At 44.9% G+C, this 17,163-nt stretch overlaps 1 protein-coding gene across 1 annotated transcript in view; it reads left to right on the forward strand.

Annotated features, from left to right (window-relative positions):
- Nucleotides 1–17,163, forward strand: part of c9h8orf34 (chromosome 9 C8orf34 homolog) — a 274,725-nt gene that overhangs the window by 169,344 nt on the left and 88,218 nt on the right. Inside the window, exon 8 of the mRNA XM_052023371.1 lies at nt 13,762–13,897. Coding sequence (XP_051879331.1) covers nt 13,762–13,897 — 136 coding nt within the window. The remainder of the gene's footprint in view (nt 1–13,761; nt 13,898–17,163) is intronic.

Consider the following 17,163-nt stretch of genomic DNA (forward strand, 5'->3'; position numbering starts at 1 on the left):
TGGACATCAGTCAGCAGGAGTTAAACATAGCCCCAAAGGATTGTTTAAAGGTTGGCCGTAAAACATTTTTTATGTTTGAGCAACAATTTTATTACTCATTGAGTGGCTCGTATCCTTTTCTCAACCACTCCCTCAACACCCTCTCACCACACCCTCACCATCTAGTATACATTGAAGTCTGGCCCTGTGGTTCATTTTCCCTGGAAATTACCATGACACATTCATTTTTCATGGAGATTGATCTTTACTTCCCAGAGATTATCATGAAGATTCCCCTAGGATGTTGTGATAATTCATGGTGGTAATATGACAGAACATTTCATTTTCTCTAACATTACCAATTCGAAATCTACCTCGTTATTATACAATCAACAATATATCCTGCACCTAATGATGTTCAGAACACTTCAAATGGCTAAGCAGTGGGTAAATAAGGTGCGTTAAAGCAGTGTTTTGGCCTCCATACTATATAGAAGATGTTACAGCAAGTTCCTTTCTTGCGTGCTTTGGTGTTCCCTTTAGTGCCAGGCCAGAGTAGCGAGAACGGCTGCAGGGTCAGTGGTGTGTTCATCTTGTGAGATGTGGGAGTTCTGGGAGAGAACCACATCTGCACGAGGTGCATCCAGCTGCAGCTCCTTACAGACCGTGTTAAGGAACCGGAGCTGCAGCTGGATGACCTTAGGCTCCTACGGGATACCGAGGAGTACATAGACAAAAGCTATAGGGAAGCAGTCACTCCTAAGCTGCAGGAGGCAGGTAGCTGGGTAACTGTCAGGAGAAGGATGGAGAATAGGCAGGTAGTGCAGAGTACTCCTGTGGCCATTCCCCTCAATAACAGGTATATTGTTTCGGATACTGTTAGGGGGGGACAACCTACCAGGGGAAAGCCGCAGTGACCAGGTCTCTGGCATTGAGCCTGGTCGTGTGGTGCAGAAGGGAAGAGGGGAGAAGAGGAGACCGGTGGTGATAGGGGATTCCATAGTAAGGGGGGGCAGACAGGAGATTCTGTGGATGTGAAAGAGACTCTCGGATGGTATGTTGCCTTCCACGTGCCAGGGTCAGGGACGTCTCGGATCGGGTCCACAGCATTCTGAACAGCAGTGTGAAGGAACAGAGGGGCCTTTGGGTCCACGTCCACAGATCCCTCAAGGTTGCCGTGCAGGTCGATAGAGTTGTTAAGAAGGAGTATGGAGTGTTGGCCTTCCATTAGTCGGGGTATTGAGTTCAAGAGCCACGAGGTGATGTTGCAGCTCAAAAGAACTCTGGTCAGACCACACTTGGAGTACTGTGTTCAGTTCTGGTTGCCTCATTATAGGAAGGATGTGGAAGCTTTAGAGAGGGTGCAGAGGAGATTTACCAGGATGCTGCCTGGATTGGAGAGCATGTCTTATGAGGACAGGTTGAGTGAGCTGGGCCTTTTCTCTTTGGAGAGAAGGAGGATGAGAGGTGTACAAGATGATAAGAGGCATAAATCAAGTGGTCAGAGACTTTTTCCCAGGGCGAAAATGTCTAACACGAGGGGACATAATTTTAAGGTGATTGGAGGAAGGTATAAGTGGGATGTCAGTGGTAAGTTTTTTTACACAGAGAGTAGTGGGTGCGTGGAATGCACTGCCTGCAGAGGTTGTGGGGGCAGATACATTTGGGACATTCAAGAGACTCTGAAATAGCCACATGAATATTAGAGAAATGGAGGGCTATGTGGGAGGGAAGGGTTAGATTAGAGCAGGATAAAATGTTGGCACAACATTGTGGGCCGAAGGGCCTATACTGTGCTGTAATGTTCTATGTTCTAAAAGAGAAGTTGCATGAATGACTTAGAAGAATCTAGGACTGTCGATTAATCTGCTCAGTGATACAAATTAAATCTGTTAAGTTCTATTAACATATTTATCTAGAAATTGGATTTCACCTGTTTTTGATGCACTAAAACATTGTTGAATTTAGTGAAAATGCCTTGTCAGGCACCTCTCAAAAAATGGAGAAATTGGTCAATAAGGACATTTGAAACAGAGCTCGGGTGCTTACACCTAGAAAGAAGCTCTAAAATAAGACCTGCACAGTTCTCGACAGGACCAGGTTCATTAAAAAAAAGCTATTGGAATTTTGTTGTGCAGCATTCAGGGGAAGGCATTAGCCTTTAAAGCCATGTTCCCCATGGGAGGCAGGCACCACCCAATGCAGTTATGGCTGCTTTTGAGGAGAGGAGAGGCTGCAGGGGAGAGGGAATGAACGCTATGATTTACAAACATGGAATTCCTGGTGCATGAACTATGTCTCAGGAGGAAGGTCGCATGCATTTATGGAGCAAGAGATCTGCCAGCACCAATGGTAGACTGGCAGAAAGTGGCCAAAGTTGCCTCTTCCAGTAGTGAGAATAGCCATACTATGGAAGAAGATTTAAAGAAATTTCATGATCACACAAGAAACATTGTGTGATCATGCTGCACACCACAAAAAAATACACTTTCTTGCAGGGTACAATTATTCAGAACCTCTCTGACCACGCACCCACATGTGCACACACAGTCACTTTATTTTACAGGCTCCTTATGAAAATCATTATTGTATTATAAAGTCCCTTATTTCCAAAAAATCAATGCCTTCCTTGACTGTTTCACTGGAAGATATGGTTTTGGTCTTCCCACAGAATGTCAAATATCTTAATGACAAGAGTCTTGGAAAACCTAAACCAAAAATACATTGTTTGTCAGAGTGATCTCAGTTGGTTGCAATGTCTCTGAAGACTCTACAGGACTCAACCCTTTGTGCCATCTGACCCGAAGTACCCAACCCTTCCTGTGTGGCCAGTCATGCCCATATTGATGCCACCAGTAGTGGAGGACTGCCGAAGTGTCACTTCTGAGACACCATTAAATGTGTATCTCAGCAGCTAAGTGCTGGAAAATAAATCGCTTACTGTTTGTTGCAGCAAACTCTGTGGACTTTGAAAAGTGTCTGAGTAGTTGTGCCACCAGATTCCAATCCCTAGCATTGTTATTTAGGCTGGCAGTTATCAGTTATGAAAGTCCTCTGTGAGATGACCTTTGCTCAGCAGAATGTTCCTTTAACGAGATGAGAAAGGCAAGAAACTAACACAATTTGTTCCCAGTTATACTGAGACTGTGCTATGATCATTGAAGGATTTAGCTTAAATTTATGTTGCTGGAGGTAAAAGTGGGTATTGCTTGAATATTGATATTATTAAGTATACACCTGATTCCAGGGAAAGGTCAGATAGGGTGATGAATATTATGACTGGAAATAGCTGTTCCAGTTTTGTGATCATGAGCAAAATCTCCTCCAGGTTGAATTAAAGTTGGATTGCATGGTCCTGAAATAACTACTGTGCAATCAGATCTCTAATCTGTTAATTATGCACAATAATCTAAAATCAGTTAAAATATATGAAAAAAATGCCCCAGATGCTGAATTTGTTGTGGATGGAAGAGAAGGCTCTTTCATCAATACAAATTTATTATCAAAAGGTCATAGAATTGGCTATCATTGTGTTTTACTGCACAAACAAACCAATCTTTATATTTCATTTTTTCTCAAGACAAAGGCCATTCAGCCCATCAAATCTATGCTAGCTCTCAGACCAGGCCCATCAATTTCCCAGTAATCTGTTCTCTCTCACATGCCATTCAGCTTCTCCCCTGTTATTCCTACCTTCCACCCACACGGGGAGCAATCAATTTATTGTCCTTGGGATGTGGGAGGAAATTGGAGCCAACAGAGGACACCCAGATAATCAAAGAGAGAGTGTGCAGCACACAGACAGCATGTTAGATGAGGATTAAATCTGACTCCCTGGAGCTATGAGGCAGCAGTGCTAGCCCCTGCACTACCATGCTGCCCTCATTAGAGAAGGCTAAAAAAATCTTCTGTAATTGATTTTCCAGACAAAAATGGATTGCTTAATATCTTACCAACCTTTCCTGCTACATTCAAAGATTTGTTCTCAGATAACCCCAGCTCCATTATTGCACCCTTTTAAAATTGTGCAACTTACAATAAGAGACAATACAAGCCATCTGCCAAAATATATCAGCTTGTAGCGGCCCGTACTTACGGGACTCAAACCGCCGTCAGCGGCCACGCGTTGCGAGCTAATCGCAGGGCGGGCCTTCCGGCGGGATCCTGACGTCACGTCCACCAGAGAGGCTCTTGGGTATCTTTGTGCGCGCGTGTTTTGCTTCACACGGTAAAGTGTGCTCCGATTCAGCCACAGTGTCTCCGAGTTTTCCTTTCAGGAACTCGTCGCGTTCGGCTACGTTTAGTGACCCTGACGCTTCCAGACGGCATCTAGAACCCGTGACATGAATTCCAACGACTCGCACAATGCAGTCTCGCTCAAGCTCCCGACTTTCTGGGCCGCTCAGCCCTACGTCTGGTTTGAGCAGGCTGAGGCCCAGTTCAGCATCAGAGGCATTACAGTCGACGCCACGTGGTATCACTACGTGGTCAGCGCGCTCAACCATGACATGGCAGGCTGGATCATCGACTTCTTGCACCAACCACCAACGGAGGACAGGTACGCTAGCATGAAGGTGCTCCTAATCCGTACTTTCGGACTCTCCCGCCGCGAACGAGCCGTGCGGCTTCTGCACATGGATGGCCTGGGTGACCGCAAGCCATCTGAGCTGATGAACGACATGCTGGCGCTCATGGATGGCCATAAGCCATGCCTTTTATTCGAGCAGTTGTTCCTCGAGTAACTGCCGGACGACATTTGCCGCCTCCTCGCCAGTGAGGATTTCAGTGACCTGTGCAGACTTGCAGCTAGTGCGGACATTCTGTGGCAGAGTAAGCAGCGGGGAGCGGCTTCCATCTACCTAACCACGACTGCGCAGCCCAAGGCCAAAACCCCAAAACCGAAGCCACCGAGACCTGCAGAGGACAAGGATGGAAGTTCGGACCGATGGTGCTTTTACCATCAGAGATGGGGGTCAAACGCATTCTACTGTCGCCCACCATGTGCCTTCCCGGGAAACGCCGGGGCCAGCCGTCGCTAGTGGCTTCGACGGCTGGCCATTGAGACAGCATCCCATTCCTCTGGGACCGACACTCCGGGCAATGTTTCCTGGTGGACACCGGGGCCGAAATCAGCGTTCTTCCCCCCTCCAACATGGACACCCGTAATACAGCCCCAGGCCCCGACCTCACTGCTGCAAACGGCACCACCATCCGAACATACGGCACGCGTACCATCCCGCTGTGTTTCGAACCCAGCTCCTTCACCTGGACCTTCATGGTAGCAGCAGTATCGCGGCCGTTACTAGGGGCGGATTTCCTACGGTCCAACCGCCTCCTGGTTGATCTGAAGGGCCGGTGTTTGGTCCACGCCGAGACCATCCAGACCTTCCAGCTCGGAGAAGCCCACTTCCCGGCCCTCCACCTGGACTCAGTCACACTTTTGGGCGATGAGTTCACCAGGGTGCTGGCGGATTTCCCCTCCATCATCACCTCGCGGTTCTCCACTACTGGTCCCAAGCACAGCGTGCAACACCACGTTTCCACACAGGGACGACCGCTGCACACCTGAGCCCGTAGGCTCCCACCCGACAAGCTCCACCTCGCTAAGGAGGAGTTTCTGAAGATGGAGGAGATGGGGATCATCCATCGCTCGGACAGCCAGTGGGCCTCTCCGCTACACATAGTACCCAAGTCCACAGGAGGGCGGAGACCCTGCGGGTACTACAGGAGACTCAATGACACCACAACCACTGACTGATACCCGGTGCCTCACATCCAAGATTTCATGGCAAACCTGCACGGGGCGGCCATCTTTTTGAAAATCGACCTGGTCCGGGGGTACCATCAGATCCCTGTACACCCCGACGATGTGCCCGAGACAGCCCCCATCACCCCCTTCGGGTTGTTTGAATTCTTAAGGATGCCTTTCGGCCTCAAGAACGCCGCCCAGACTTTCCAGAGGCTTATGGACTCGGTAGGGCGAGGCCTGGATTTCGTCTTCATCTACCTAGATGATATCCTGGTGGCCAGCAAGTCACGCCAAGAGCACGTGGCACATTTGCGCCAACTCTGCCAGCGCCTGAGCGACCACAGACTGGCAATCAACCCGGCGAAGTGCCAATTCGGGCTGACGGAAATCGACTTCTTGGGCCACAGGGTCAGCCAGCATGGTGCCGCCAAACAAAGTCCAGGCCATCCGCCAGTTCCCCAGACCCAGCACAGTCAAGGGCCTGCAAGAATTTGTGGGGATGGTAAATTTCTATCATCGGTTCGTGCCGGCGGCGGTGCGCATCATGAGGTCTTTGTTCGGTCTGATGGCTGGTAAAGCCAAAGAGGTGGCATGGGACGCGGAGTCCACGGAGGCTTTCGAGCGGACCAAAGAAGCGTTGGCAAAAGCGACCCTCCTGGTACACCCAAGAACCGATGTGCCCATGGCGCTCACAGTTGATGCTTCCGACACGGCGGTCAGCAGAGTCCTGGAGCAGCTCGTCGAGGGCCAGTGGCGACCGCTCGCCTTTTTCAGCTGGCACCTGCGACCACCGGAGGTTAAGTACAGCGCTTTCAACAGGGAGTTGCTAGAGCTCTACCTGGCTATCCGGCACTTTTGGTATTTCCTTGAAGGAAAGGATTTCACTGTATATATAGACCACAAGCCCCTCACCTTCGCCCTTGCAAAAGTATCGGACCCATGGTCGGCTTGGCAGCAGAGGCACCTCTCCTTTATTTCAAGTTCACCATGGATGTCCGCCACATCGCAGGGAAGAACAACGTGGTTGCTGACACGCTGTCCCGCCCCCACATCCACTCAGTGACCACCTCATCCCCAGGGGTTGACTACACAGCGCTGGCACAGGTGCAACAGGCGGACACAGAGATCCCGGCCTACCGCACCGCCATTTCGGGACTCCAGTTGGAGGACGTTCCCGTTAGCCCAACTGCGGTTCGGCTCCTGTTTGACACATTTACCGGCAGACACTGGCCTGTGGTACCAGCAGCATGGAGGTGACGGGTTTTCGACACACTACATAGCCTGGGCCACCCGTCCATCCGGGCGTCTATCAAATTGGCAGCGGACAAATTCGTTTGGCACAGTTTGTGCAAGCAGGTCGGACACTGGGCCAGGACCTGCATACACTGCCAGACTGCCGAAGTCCAGCGGCATGTGAAGGCCCCCCTCCAGCAGTTCCAGCTGACGCTCGGGAGGTGTCAGCACATCCATGTGGACATCATCGGCCCCCTGCCCATCTCCCAGGGCACCAGGTATATCTTTACCATGGTCGATAGGTTCACCAGATGGCTGGAAGCCATGCCACTGACAGACATGTCCACCAAATCCTGCGCCAGGACGCTCATCAGAAATTGGATCTCCAGGTTCGGACTCCCAGTGGACATCATCTCCGACAGAGGGGCACAGTTCACGTCAGGCCTGTGGATAGCACTGGCACAGCTCTTGGGCACCCGGTTACATCACACCACGGCGTACCATCCCCAGTCCAACGGTTTGGTAGAGCGGTTCCACAGGCATCTCAAATCAGCCCTGATGGCGCGCCTCAGGGGGCCCAACTGGACAGACGAGCTCCCCTGGGTTTTTAATGGGCATCTGCATGGCCCCCAAGGAGGACCTGGGCACCTTCTCAGCGGAGTTAGTCTACGGCACTCCCCTGACGGTCCCAGGTGAGTTCTTGCCAGAGGCCCAAGGTCCAGTAGGGACGCCTGCGGAAATGCTGACGAGGCTACGGGATAAGGTAGGGACCCTGGCACCGGTTCCGCCTCCAGACATGGCACTACACCGTCCTTTATCCCTAAGGACCTCCGGGACTGTGAGTACGTTTTCATCCGTAGGGGCATGCACAAGTCACCGCTGCAGAGGCCGTACGAGGGACTCTTCAGGGTGCTCCGACACAATGGATCTACGTATGTCGTGGAGGTGGGTAGCCGGGAAGAAACTTTTACGGTGGACCGCCTCAAATCGGCGTATTTGGACATTGAATAGCCGGTGAAGGTACCCTCACCGCGCCGACAGGGCAGGCCACCCAAGAGGGACACACAGACTGGGGGTCCTATGCCCCCGATTGACGCTTCTGGGGGTGGGGGGGGTGGGGGTGGTGGTGGTGGTGGTGTAGCGGCCCGTACTTTCGGGACTCGAACCGCCATCGGTGGCCATGGGCGGACACGCAGCAGCACATCACGCGCTGACCGCGGGGCGGGCCTTCCAGCAGGATCCTGACATCACCTCTGCCGGAGAGGCTCTCGGGTATCTTTGTGCATGTGCGCGTTTTGCTTCACACAGTAAAGTGCGCTCCGATTCAGCCACAACGTCTCCGAGTTTTCCTTTCGGGAACGCGTCGCATTCGGCTACAAGCTTAAACTTTTCTGCATGAATCTTATCTTTAGTGCTCCCATCCATTCCGCCAATCTGTGTCCTCGCATGTTTATTAATTAATCTTCCACATTAATTACTACACTTTCATGTTTGTTGTTCTTTGCAAATTTTGAAATTATGCACAATTGAACAAAGTACATTAATAATGTTGTTAAAATAATTATTAACATACATCATAAGTGCCAACCATTAACCACAATACAAATGCATCCCATCTGGATTTGGGAACATATTGCCCCAGAAGTTGCTCTGCTACATTTTCATGGCATTATGGGAGTATTGAGGTCAATCTAACAGTGTTTCTTAACAAGCTACCATAAACATGCTAATCCTCAATTGCGGAAGTTCAGATTGGCACCGTCAGATTTTAACCCTTCATGTTACAAGCAATGATGCTACTTAATGAATGGATGCTGCAGTGATACAAAGGGGTATGAAAGAGTGCTCCTGGGTGAGGGAGGGGTCTGGACAGGCTGATGTTTCCCCAGGAAGTATGTTCTCTATGCAAGGGGGCTTTGGAAAATCCCTAGATCTACAGCTAGTAGCTTCTAGCTAGAGGTTGCCAGTGGAAGGAGTAAATTGAGATGAGTGCAGTTTATGAATTCCTATACTTGCTGGAAGCCTGCACTGCAGGCAAATCCCTGTACTTGCTCTGCTTGCACCTGTAGACTGAAGGAAAGGAAGCAGTTTCTCTTTATGAATACAAAGTTATGGTGATGTCTAATGCAGCAGTGGAGTGAGCAGTAAACTGTGAGATGTGGCAGAGATCCGTGGCAGGAGCCTGGAATGATCCTGAGGCATGAAAATAAGATTCTGACCTCTACAGGAAAAGCACTTCTAGCATATATGAGAGGCTACATTTGAGACTTGTAGGAAATTCCCAGTGTTTGTGAGGACAATGAATATAGGTGAAAAACACGATGATGCTGGAGGAACTCGGCAGGCCAGGTGGCATCCGTGGAGAAAAGCAGGCAGTTAACGTTTCAGATCAGGACCCTTTTTCAGGACTGAAGATAGGAAAAGGGGAAGCCCAATATATATGAGGAAAAAGCAGAGCGGTGATAGGTGGACAAAAGAAGGGAGACAGGGTGGGCACAAGATGGTGATGGGTAGATGCAGGTAAAAGATAGTGATAGGCAGGTGCAGGGGAGGAGGGGAGAGCAGATCCACCAGGGGATGGGTCAAAGGTAAGGAGAGAAAGGGAAAAAAAGGTAGAAAAAGGAGATCAGCTAGAAAGGGAAGAAGAGAAGCTTGGTGGGGGGAGGTTATGGGGAAGTGGGGTGGGGATTACTTAAAGTGGGAGAATTCAATATTCATTTTGAGGTGGAGGCATAGAGGTACGAAGGTGAGGCCTTTGCTGAGAACAGACGATCAGCCTCAGAGAGGGGGAGGTCAGGGCGTATGGTAAAGACACGGCAGGGGTTAGAGTTGGGGAAAGAAGAGGAAGAGTAGGGGAAAGGGGGGTTGGGGAGGCTGGGCTGGTAAGAGGAAAGGGGTGTGAGGGGTTGGGAGTGGTAAAGGGGTGAAGAGAGAGATGTAGGATAGGAGGTGGATGTAGGGGAGGGAACAAGAGGGGGAGCAGGAGGAGAGGTCAGGGTAGGGGGAGGGGATATAGCATATATCACAAATGTGGCATGTCATGTGGCTCTTTATCTAGTATGGTTTTAGCGGGAAATGGGGTTTAGTAAAACTTTGTTCTGTGAGTAAATAAGAAATGTCATTTTTTTTACATCAGTGAGGCTGAGTATCTCACTGTAGATGAATTTTGTGCATTGAATGCTGTCGACATCATTTGGGGGTTTTAAAGCAAAATAAAAGTCCGAGGGAGAACAAAAATCCAATTGAGAAATGTGGAGACAAATTTCTCAAAGGGCATTAAGGTACCAAGAAATGTGTGAAATTGTTGTACTCCAGTTTAACCCAATTTCCAACTGCAACATGTTTTCTTGGAATTATGTAAATAGGCTAACCAGTTTACCAAATTATAGCAAAGAAGTAGCTACAAGTATTTTCCTCTATCATAAAATGGTCAAAAATATTAGTGTGTTAACTATAGAGGCTTGCATTTATTTAGCATCCCTAACATAGTAAAACATTCAAAAAAGCTTCATAGAATGTCTGACAAATGTCTGACATTAAGCCACATAAGAATATATTAGAACAGATGACCATAAAGATGTGGGTAAAGGAGAGGGGTTTAAAGGAGGAAAGAGAAATGGAAATGCTTAGAAGTTTAGAAAGAGAATTCCAGAGTTTGGGGGTCAGGCAGCTAAAAACATGGATGCCACTGGTGAAGTAAATAAAGTCATGGATCCCAAGGAGGCCAGAATTAGAGGGCAGCAGATATCTCAGTGGGTTGAACTTCCAAATGAGGCTATAAGCAGAGAAGTTTGAAAATAAAGTTGAGGTTTTTTACATAAAGATGTTGGTTCCTTTTCATATTTGGACAATATAAGTAACTGAAAAAACTCTCTGGATTATATGTATGGTATCATAATGGAAGTAACACTGAACTTTCTCACTAGCAATCAAAAGAAGCTTCAATCATCGAGGGCCTTGTTATATCCTCACATCCAATGATTGACTTCAGTGCAGGCACTTGGTGTAATACAACCAAATATGACAGAAATTTGCACAGCAGGATTCCACAAGTGGAGTAGATAAATGATCAGTGCATCTTGTTTTAAGTGGTGTTGGCTGAGAAATAATCATTTGTTACAACATGGAAAAGCAACCTTGTTTTTTTTATATAACATCATGGAATCTGTTATATTTGCCTGAGCAAGACAGGCAACCCTTGATTCAATGCTTGATTGAAAGAAAGCACACTCATAGTGCATCATGATGTGCATGGTCGTAGTTGGATTTGAACCATACCCTACTGCTCTGCGCAGCTATCAGCCATGACTCCATGAACTGTTTCACAAGATTGACTATTTTAACCACCCACTTGGTCAAATTGTCTAGTTCTATGAATGTGCATGTTTGTTTCATTCCACTTATTTGATAGCAGACCAATTCTTAGACAAAATGTGACCATAACACTAATTATGAGATATTCTGCCAGTAGAGGGAAGCAAGGCGACACTCTGTAATGTTTGCTTACACACTGACTTTGGCTTCTTCAGCAAAATCTTCAAAATTTAATTTACTCTTCACACATTTAATTAATGATCCTGCTGTCTGACGGTAGTCCAAGTTGTTAATTTTTTTTGGCAAATCTTAACTTCCTGTTAGGTTTTCGAATGACTTTTGGGTTCAGACTGGAGATTTTCCAGGTTAGCATTGAGACTACTTTAATAGTTTTCTGAATTAACAACTCAATTGATGACATTCACTGTGTGTAGTATTTTAATTACATAAGTCCCTTAAATATTACATTTTGTTTCAGAAAATTTAATTCTGCACTTAAGTGTTGAAGAAAACTTCACAGTCACACAATAGTGTGCATCCCAAGATGGTTCCAAAATACTTCCTTGTGCTGGTGGTCTGTGTTGCATGTTATATGATAGTTAATTTCAAGTTATCCAAAAACAAAATAAGTATTTTTTCAGGAGTGCAAGATGTAATGATTCTTACCTGCTACTGATTGAACTCTGCAGGAGCACACCTTTTATTGAGTAGGTGAACATTTAAAAATTCTGACCTGGCTTTTTTAAATTCTTTTTTGGGAATTGGGTATCACCGTCAAGCAAAATCCTAGTTCCCCTCAAGAGCTCACTTGGCCATTTCAGAAAATAAATCATATTTGGTGTGGATCTGGAGTCGCACATTGGTATGGTAACTAAAAGGCATTAAAGCACCATATGTGTTATTACAGCATTCCAGTAGTTTCACAGCTGCCACTACTGATACTCTATTTTAATTCCAGATCCATTTAATTAACTGAAGTTTAGATTCCTCAGCTACCATGATGGGATTTGAACTCGTATCTGCAGATCATTATTAACAGCAATTTCTAACATGCAATCGGTCCTCCACTAGGTGCCCCATTGTGATATTTGCAGATGCAGTAAATGCAGAATCTGTAATTAATATGAACAACTTTTCTGCACGTGTTATTCTCACTGTGAAGGCTATCATTGAAATTGTTCAGCTTTGCTGAATGAGAGTTGGGGAATTTTTAGAACATACAACTGAACAAACTCTGATTCTGAAAACCTTATTTTATAAGTGTGCTCGGCCTGCTTTATAGCATTACTGTTCTTGAATGCCACAGACAACCCAATCTTCATTATAAGAATACAAATCAGATTGATTTGGGGAAAACTGACAATGCCCTGGCCAATAATTCCTTTTGAGTAACTATATTGAGGCTAGCAGTGAGCATTGTCCCTTCTTTGCTGACGACAAAGTCCAGGACAATATGTTCTTAATAACTTTGCATTATTTTAATTTTTTTTTGAATAGATCTAAAGTAGGTTATTTAAGTCTTGTTACGATATTTGATGATTAGGTGACCATTGGGCAGGACAGTGAAGGGATTCAAAAGAGATTCTGCAAACTTGGTTATCAGATTTGGTAAGGAAAAATATAATTAGTTAGTAATTGATTGTAGCAAATAGTATGCACCTCAAAAAATAATTCTCGGTATCAATTTTTGTAGTGCCCCCCCAAACTGCACCCTCCCCACCCATGCCTGTGATATCTTCTTCACATGAAGTTTTCCCCTTTTTCTGAAGATGTGTTTAAGCTATGTTATTGTGATGGTGGTACTGGTGGTGTTAGTTGGGCAGAGTGGACTGACAATATTGGGGGTGAAGGGGAGGGTAATGGGAATAAGTAGTGCTGTGGATCCATGGAAAAGTAATCTGCTTTCCCTGGCTACATGGAAAATACCTGTCTTTTATTGACCACAGAAACCACTGAAGAAACTGAGAGGAGCTGACTCAAACTCTGCTCTGCTCATTACCATCTAATTTTCCACAAGGAGATTTGTATTGAGCATTAAGCCCCTGATTTAACCCATATGTAATGTCTGTCCTGTGTAAATACTGAAATATGTGATCAAGGTAATTAACAGTATTTCAAATCATGCCATAATTAGGTGCTGGCTGTTCAACTGCTACATTAACCATTCTGTCAATTTTATACTCCTAAAAAAGATGTAATATTGCTGAATTTAACCTCCAGTGTTCTCATAAATTCTCTGCTATAAAGAATTCATATCTCTAAAGGAAAGTGTAGCTTCCAGTGATGGCCATGAAGTAAAATTTCTTAAGTTTCGAGATGTGATTCTGAATATAGTCATCATTATAAAAGTTGGCAATTACATTTGTAAATAGTACAATGAAACTAGTTAATAACTATATTTTCCAAATCACTTGCTTCCTAATTGTTGCATTTTTATTTATTTAATGTTTAAACAAATCGTTTGTTAAATTCTCTTGAAATTTCAGAGGACCTGGATGATTTAAGGATGGAGGGCATTACTGATCACGTGCCTTCTGGTAGCAGGTTTAGCCAAGGTCGAAGCCTGTACTCTGCAGAACCTCAAGCCAAAGTTACGCTCAACATCTGCTCGAGGTGTGCCAGGTATTGTAGCACTGGTTCTGTATCCTTACTGCCAAAGTACTATCACTTGTAAAGTCACTGTCTTTGCTTCTCAAATATGGACATGATTATTCTTTCCTTTTGGAGCAACTTTTAAGCTGCATCTAATTTTTCAGGTTTAATTTTAAGCAAGAAAATTTTACCTCCACATAAGCAATTCACTGCAATAAGATGCCTAGCCATCTAGTTCCTTCCTCAAAACTCATCTGTTAAGTTATTGGCCCAACCTTTCCTGGCAGCTTGCCAGTCCATTACCCACAAGGTCCACAGATTTTTTCTAGTGGCAACTTTCTGAATGAAATCAACTCCAATGTGGTGGGCCTTTCTGGTTTTGAATAACATCACATGGCGTGACATGAACAAACTCCACTCATAGAAATGCCTTGACAGCCAGTTAAGGCATGCTCCCAAATTTAACCAGATGTCAAAGCTTTCAGGCATTCAAAAATAATTAATGTTAATTACAGCATATCTACTTTTGAATATTACTCAAAACAATGAAAAATATTAAACACTGGGAAATGTGGAAACAATTAAATATATTTCTGTTAACTCAACTAATTCAACAAAAAAATCAAAAGAATCTTGAAACACTCCTTCCCTAGTTAATACTCCATTTTTTGAAATGAATGCAGATGCTGAACCTGTGCCAGATTTTCTGGCAGGCAGATTTCCTGGCATAACTACTGGGGAACTGATGGAATTTGATGTCCTGTTGCTGGACTCCAGGAGGAATCCAGTGTTTGAGCACAACTAGGAAAGAAGCATCTCGCAGGAACTTCAGGAATAATATGTGCATGTCCAGGAATACTGAGCTTCCTGACAGTTGAAACAAATATCCAGGCCAATATTTCTGTTGTCCAGTATTGCCAGATATCACAGCAATAGTAATTTCAGGTACCACAGTGAAACAGACACGAAACAGCTCCGAAGACTGAAGTATGCTAATCTTTAGTTCTGGGTGTTTTGACATTTTGGTTTAACTTAATCTCTCAAAAGTTCATTGTAGGTCTCCTTTTCAATTTGATTCTTTAAGTTATGAGGTGTCATCAGCAGTACAGCCCCTGAGTGTTATCCCACACGTCTGAGAACATTATCAGGGTCCTCTGTAGTCAGCACAGATGGTGCACATATTATAGCGCTCTTACTTGTTTGTATGCTGTTAGTTTTGAAGCAGTACATAGATCTCTGATGATATTAGGATGGAAAGAGATAGCAGAGATAGGGAGGGGTAGGCTAGAGGGAGGTGAAGACTGAAACATTGAAGCATTGCTTAATTGGGAGCCGGCATAGGCCAGCAAACATGGCAATGCTAGATGGGAGAGTGAGCTGTGGGGTGTATGAAAAAAATCTGTAAAAGAACACAGGCAAATTGAGCAAGTGGACAAAAAGTGGCTCATGAAATATAACATGGGAAAATTTAAGCACTTTGGAAGGAAGAATAGTAAAACCAAACACTTATGAAATGGTCAGAAATTAGTACATGGTTGTGTACAGAGAGATGTTGTTGCACTGGTTCATGAGATGCAAAAAATCAGTGTGCAAATCCAGTAAGCAATTAAGAAGACAAATGTTAGGTTGATCTTTGTTGCAAGGATGTTGGATTACTAAAAAAAAAAGTAAGTCTTGTTGATATTGCTTATGACTTTAGTGAGACTTTGCATAAGCTATTGTACCTAAAGAAGGATGCAATTGGAGTTAATGCCACATAGATTGTCCAGGTAGTTCCGAGAATAGTGGGATTGTCCATGAAGAGAGATTGATTAAGAATGGCCAATAATCACTGGAGTTTAGATGAATGAGATGTGATCTAATTGAGCCCTACAAAATTCTGATAGGGTTTAATGGGGTGGGTGCCAGAAGGCTGTTTCCACAAGCTGGTGAATAAGAACTAAGGTATGTAGTCTCAGGATTTAAGTCATTCATTTAGGACTGGGATGAGAAGAAACTTCTTTACACAGAGCATTGTAAATCCTTGGAGTTCTCTGCTTCAAATGCTCAGTCGTGGCCTAGATGGGTAGGATTTTGGGCACTAAGGGAATAAGAGGGTAAGGAGTTCCAGCAGGAAAGTGGAACCACATGAAAAACAATGATCTGATTGATGGAGCAGGTGTGAAGGAGTTGCAAGACGTAACTGCTTTAATTTCTTATCTTCTTATAACAGGCATTGAGTGGAATTTTTGACACTTCAGTGAGTGGAACAAAGGAGGCCTATAAAGGGTGCATTGGAACTGTGAAATCTGGTGGTAACAAAGAGGAAGGTTTTCAGCAGAAGATGAGGTGAAGTGGGATGGGAGGCAGACGATGTTATTGAGGCAGAAATTGACAAGACTAAGTCATATAGATATGTGGTGTGAAGTACGTCTCTGGGTCAAATAGCTATGGCTATTGAAAAGAAAGGATGAAAGACATTAACTGTGGGCATCATGTTAACTTGTTGAAGGAAATGTCTACTTGTTCAGTACTGTATGTATGTCAGAGAAGCAGTGTGGCAAATTAGACTATGGAAGTGTCAGATAAAGAAGTGAACATATCAAATCTTTCAGACTTCTCTGCTCCTATGAGACAAAACCCAACTTTTCTAAATTATATTTTCTGATTGTAAAATCATTTCATGTTGTACCCATTGAAGATGAACCCACAGCCTTCCTAAATTATTTTGTCCAGAAAAAGACAATATCCATCTGTTCAGCTGCCTTCCCAACAATTCCTGTACATTTCCCAGACGTGACATGCTGCTTGAAGAAAAACTCTATGATACTGGAGGAACTGGAGTATTTTATGATGCTGCTTGTTTCTCTTTAGAGAAACATTGATCGTCAACCCTAATATTTCTCGAGCATTTTCCAAGTGCAACTAACTTTCAACATTAAAAATAATATCACAAGAGATTTCACAGAAACATACATAAATAGCTGACTCTAGCTTGCAGAATGTAAGAACATATGAAATGGGAGCAGGAATGGGTCCTTTGAGTCTGCTCCACCATTTATTTGGGTCACAGCTGATCTTCTGCCTCAGTGCCATTTTCCAGCACTTTCTCTGTAATCTTCAATTCCCTAAAGTCCAAAAGTGTAAAAACGATGGTTGAGCAAGTCTCCACAGCTTTCAGGGGTAGAAAGTTCTAAACGTTCACCAACTTCTGACAAAGAAATTTTTCCTTACCTCAGTCCTTAATGGCTACCCCTTATTTTGAAACGGTGCCCTTAGACATAGGAGACATTTTCCCTACATCTAGCCTGTCAAGC

Source organism: Pristis pectinata, chromosome 9 (assembly GCF_009764475.1).
Source record: "Pristis pectinata isolate sPriPec2 chromosome 9, sPriPec2.1.pri, whole genome shotgun sequence".
Lineage (NCBI taxonomy): Eukaryota > Metazoa > Chordata > Chondrichthyes > Rhinopristiformes > Pristidae > Pristis > Pristis pectinata.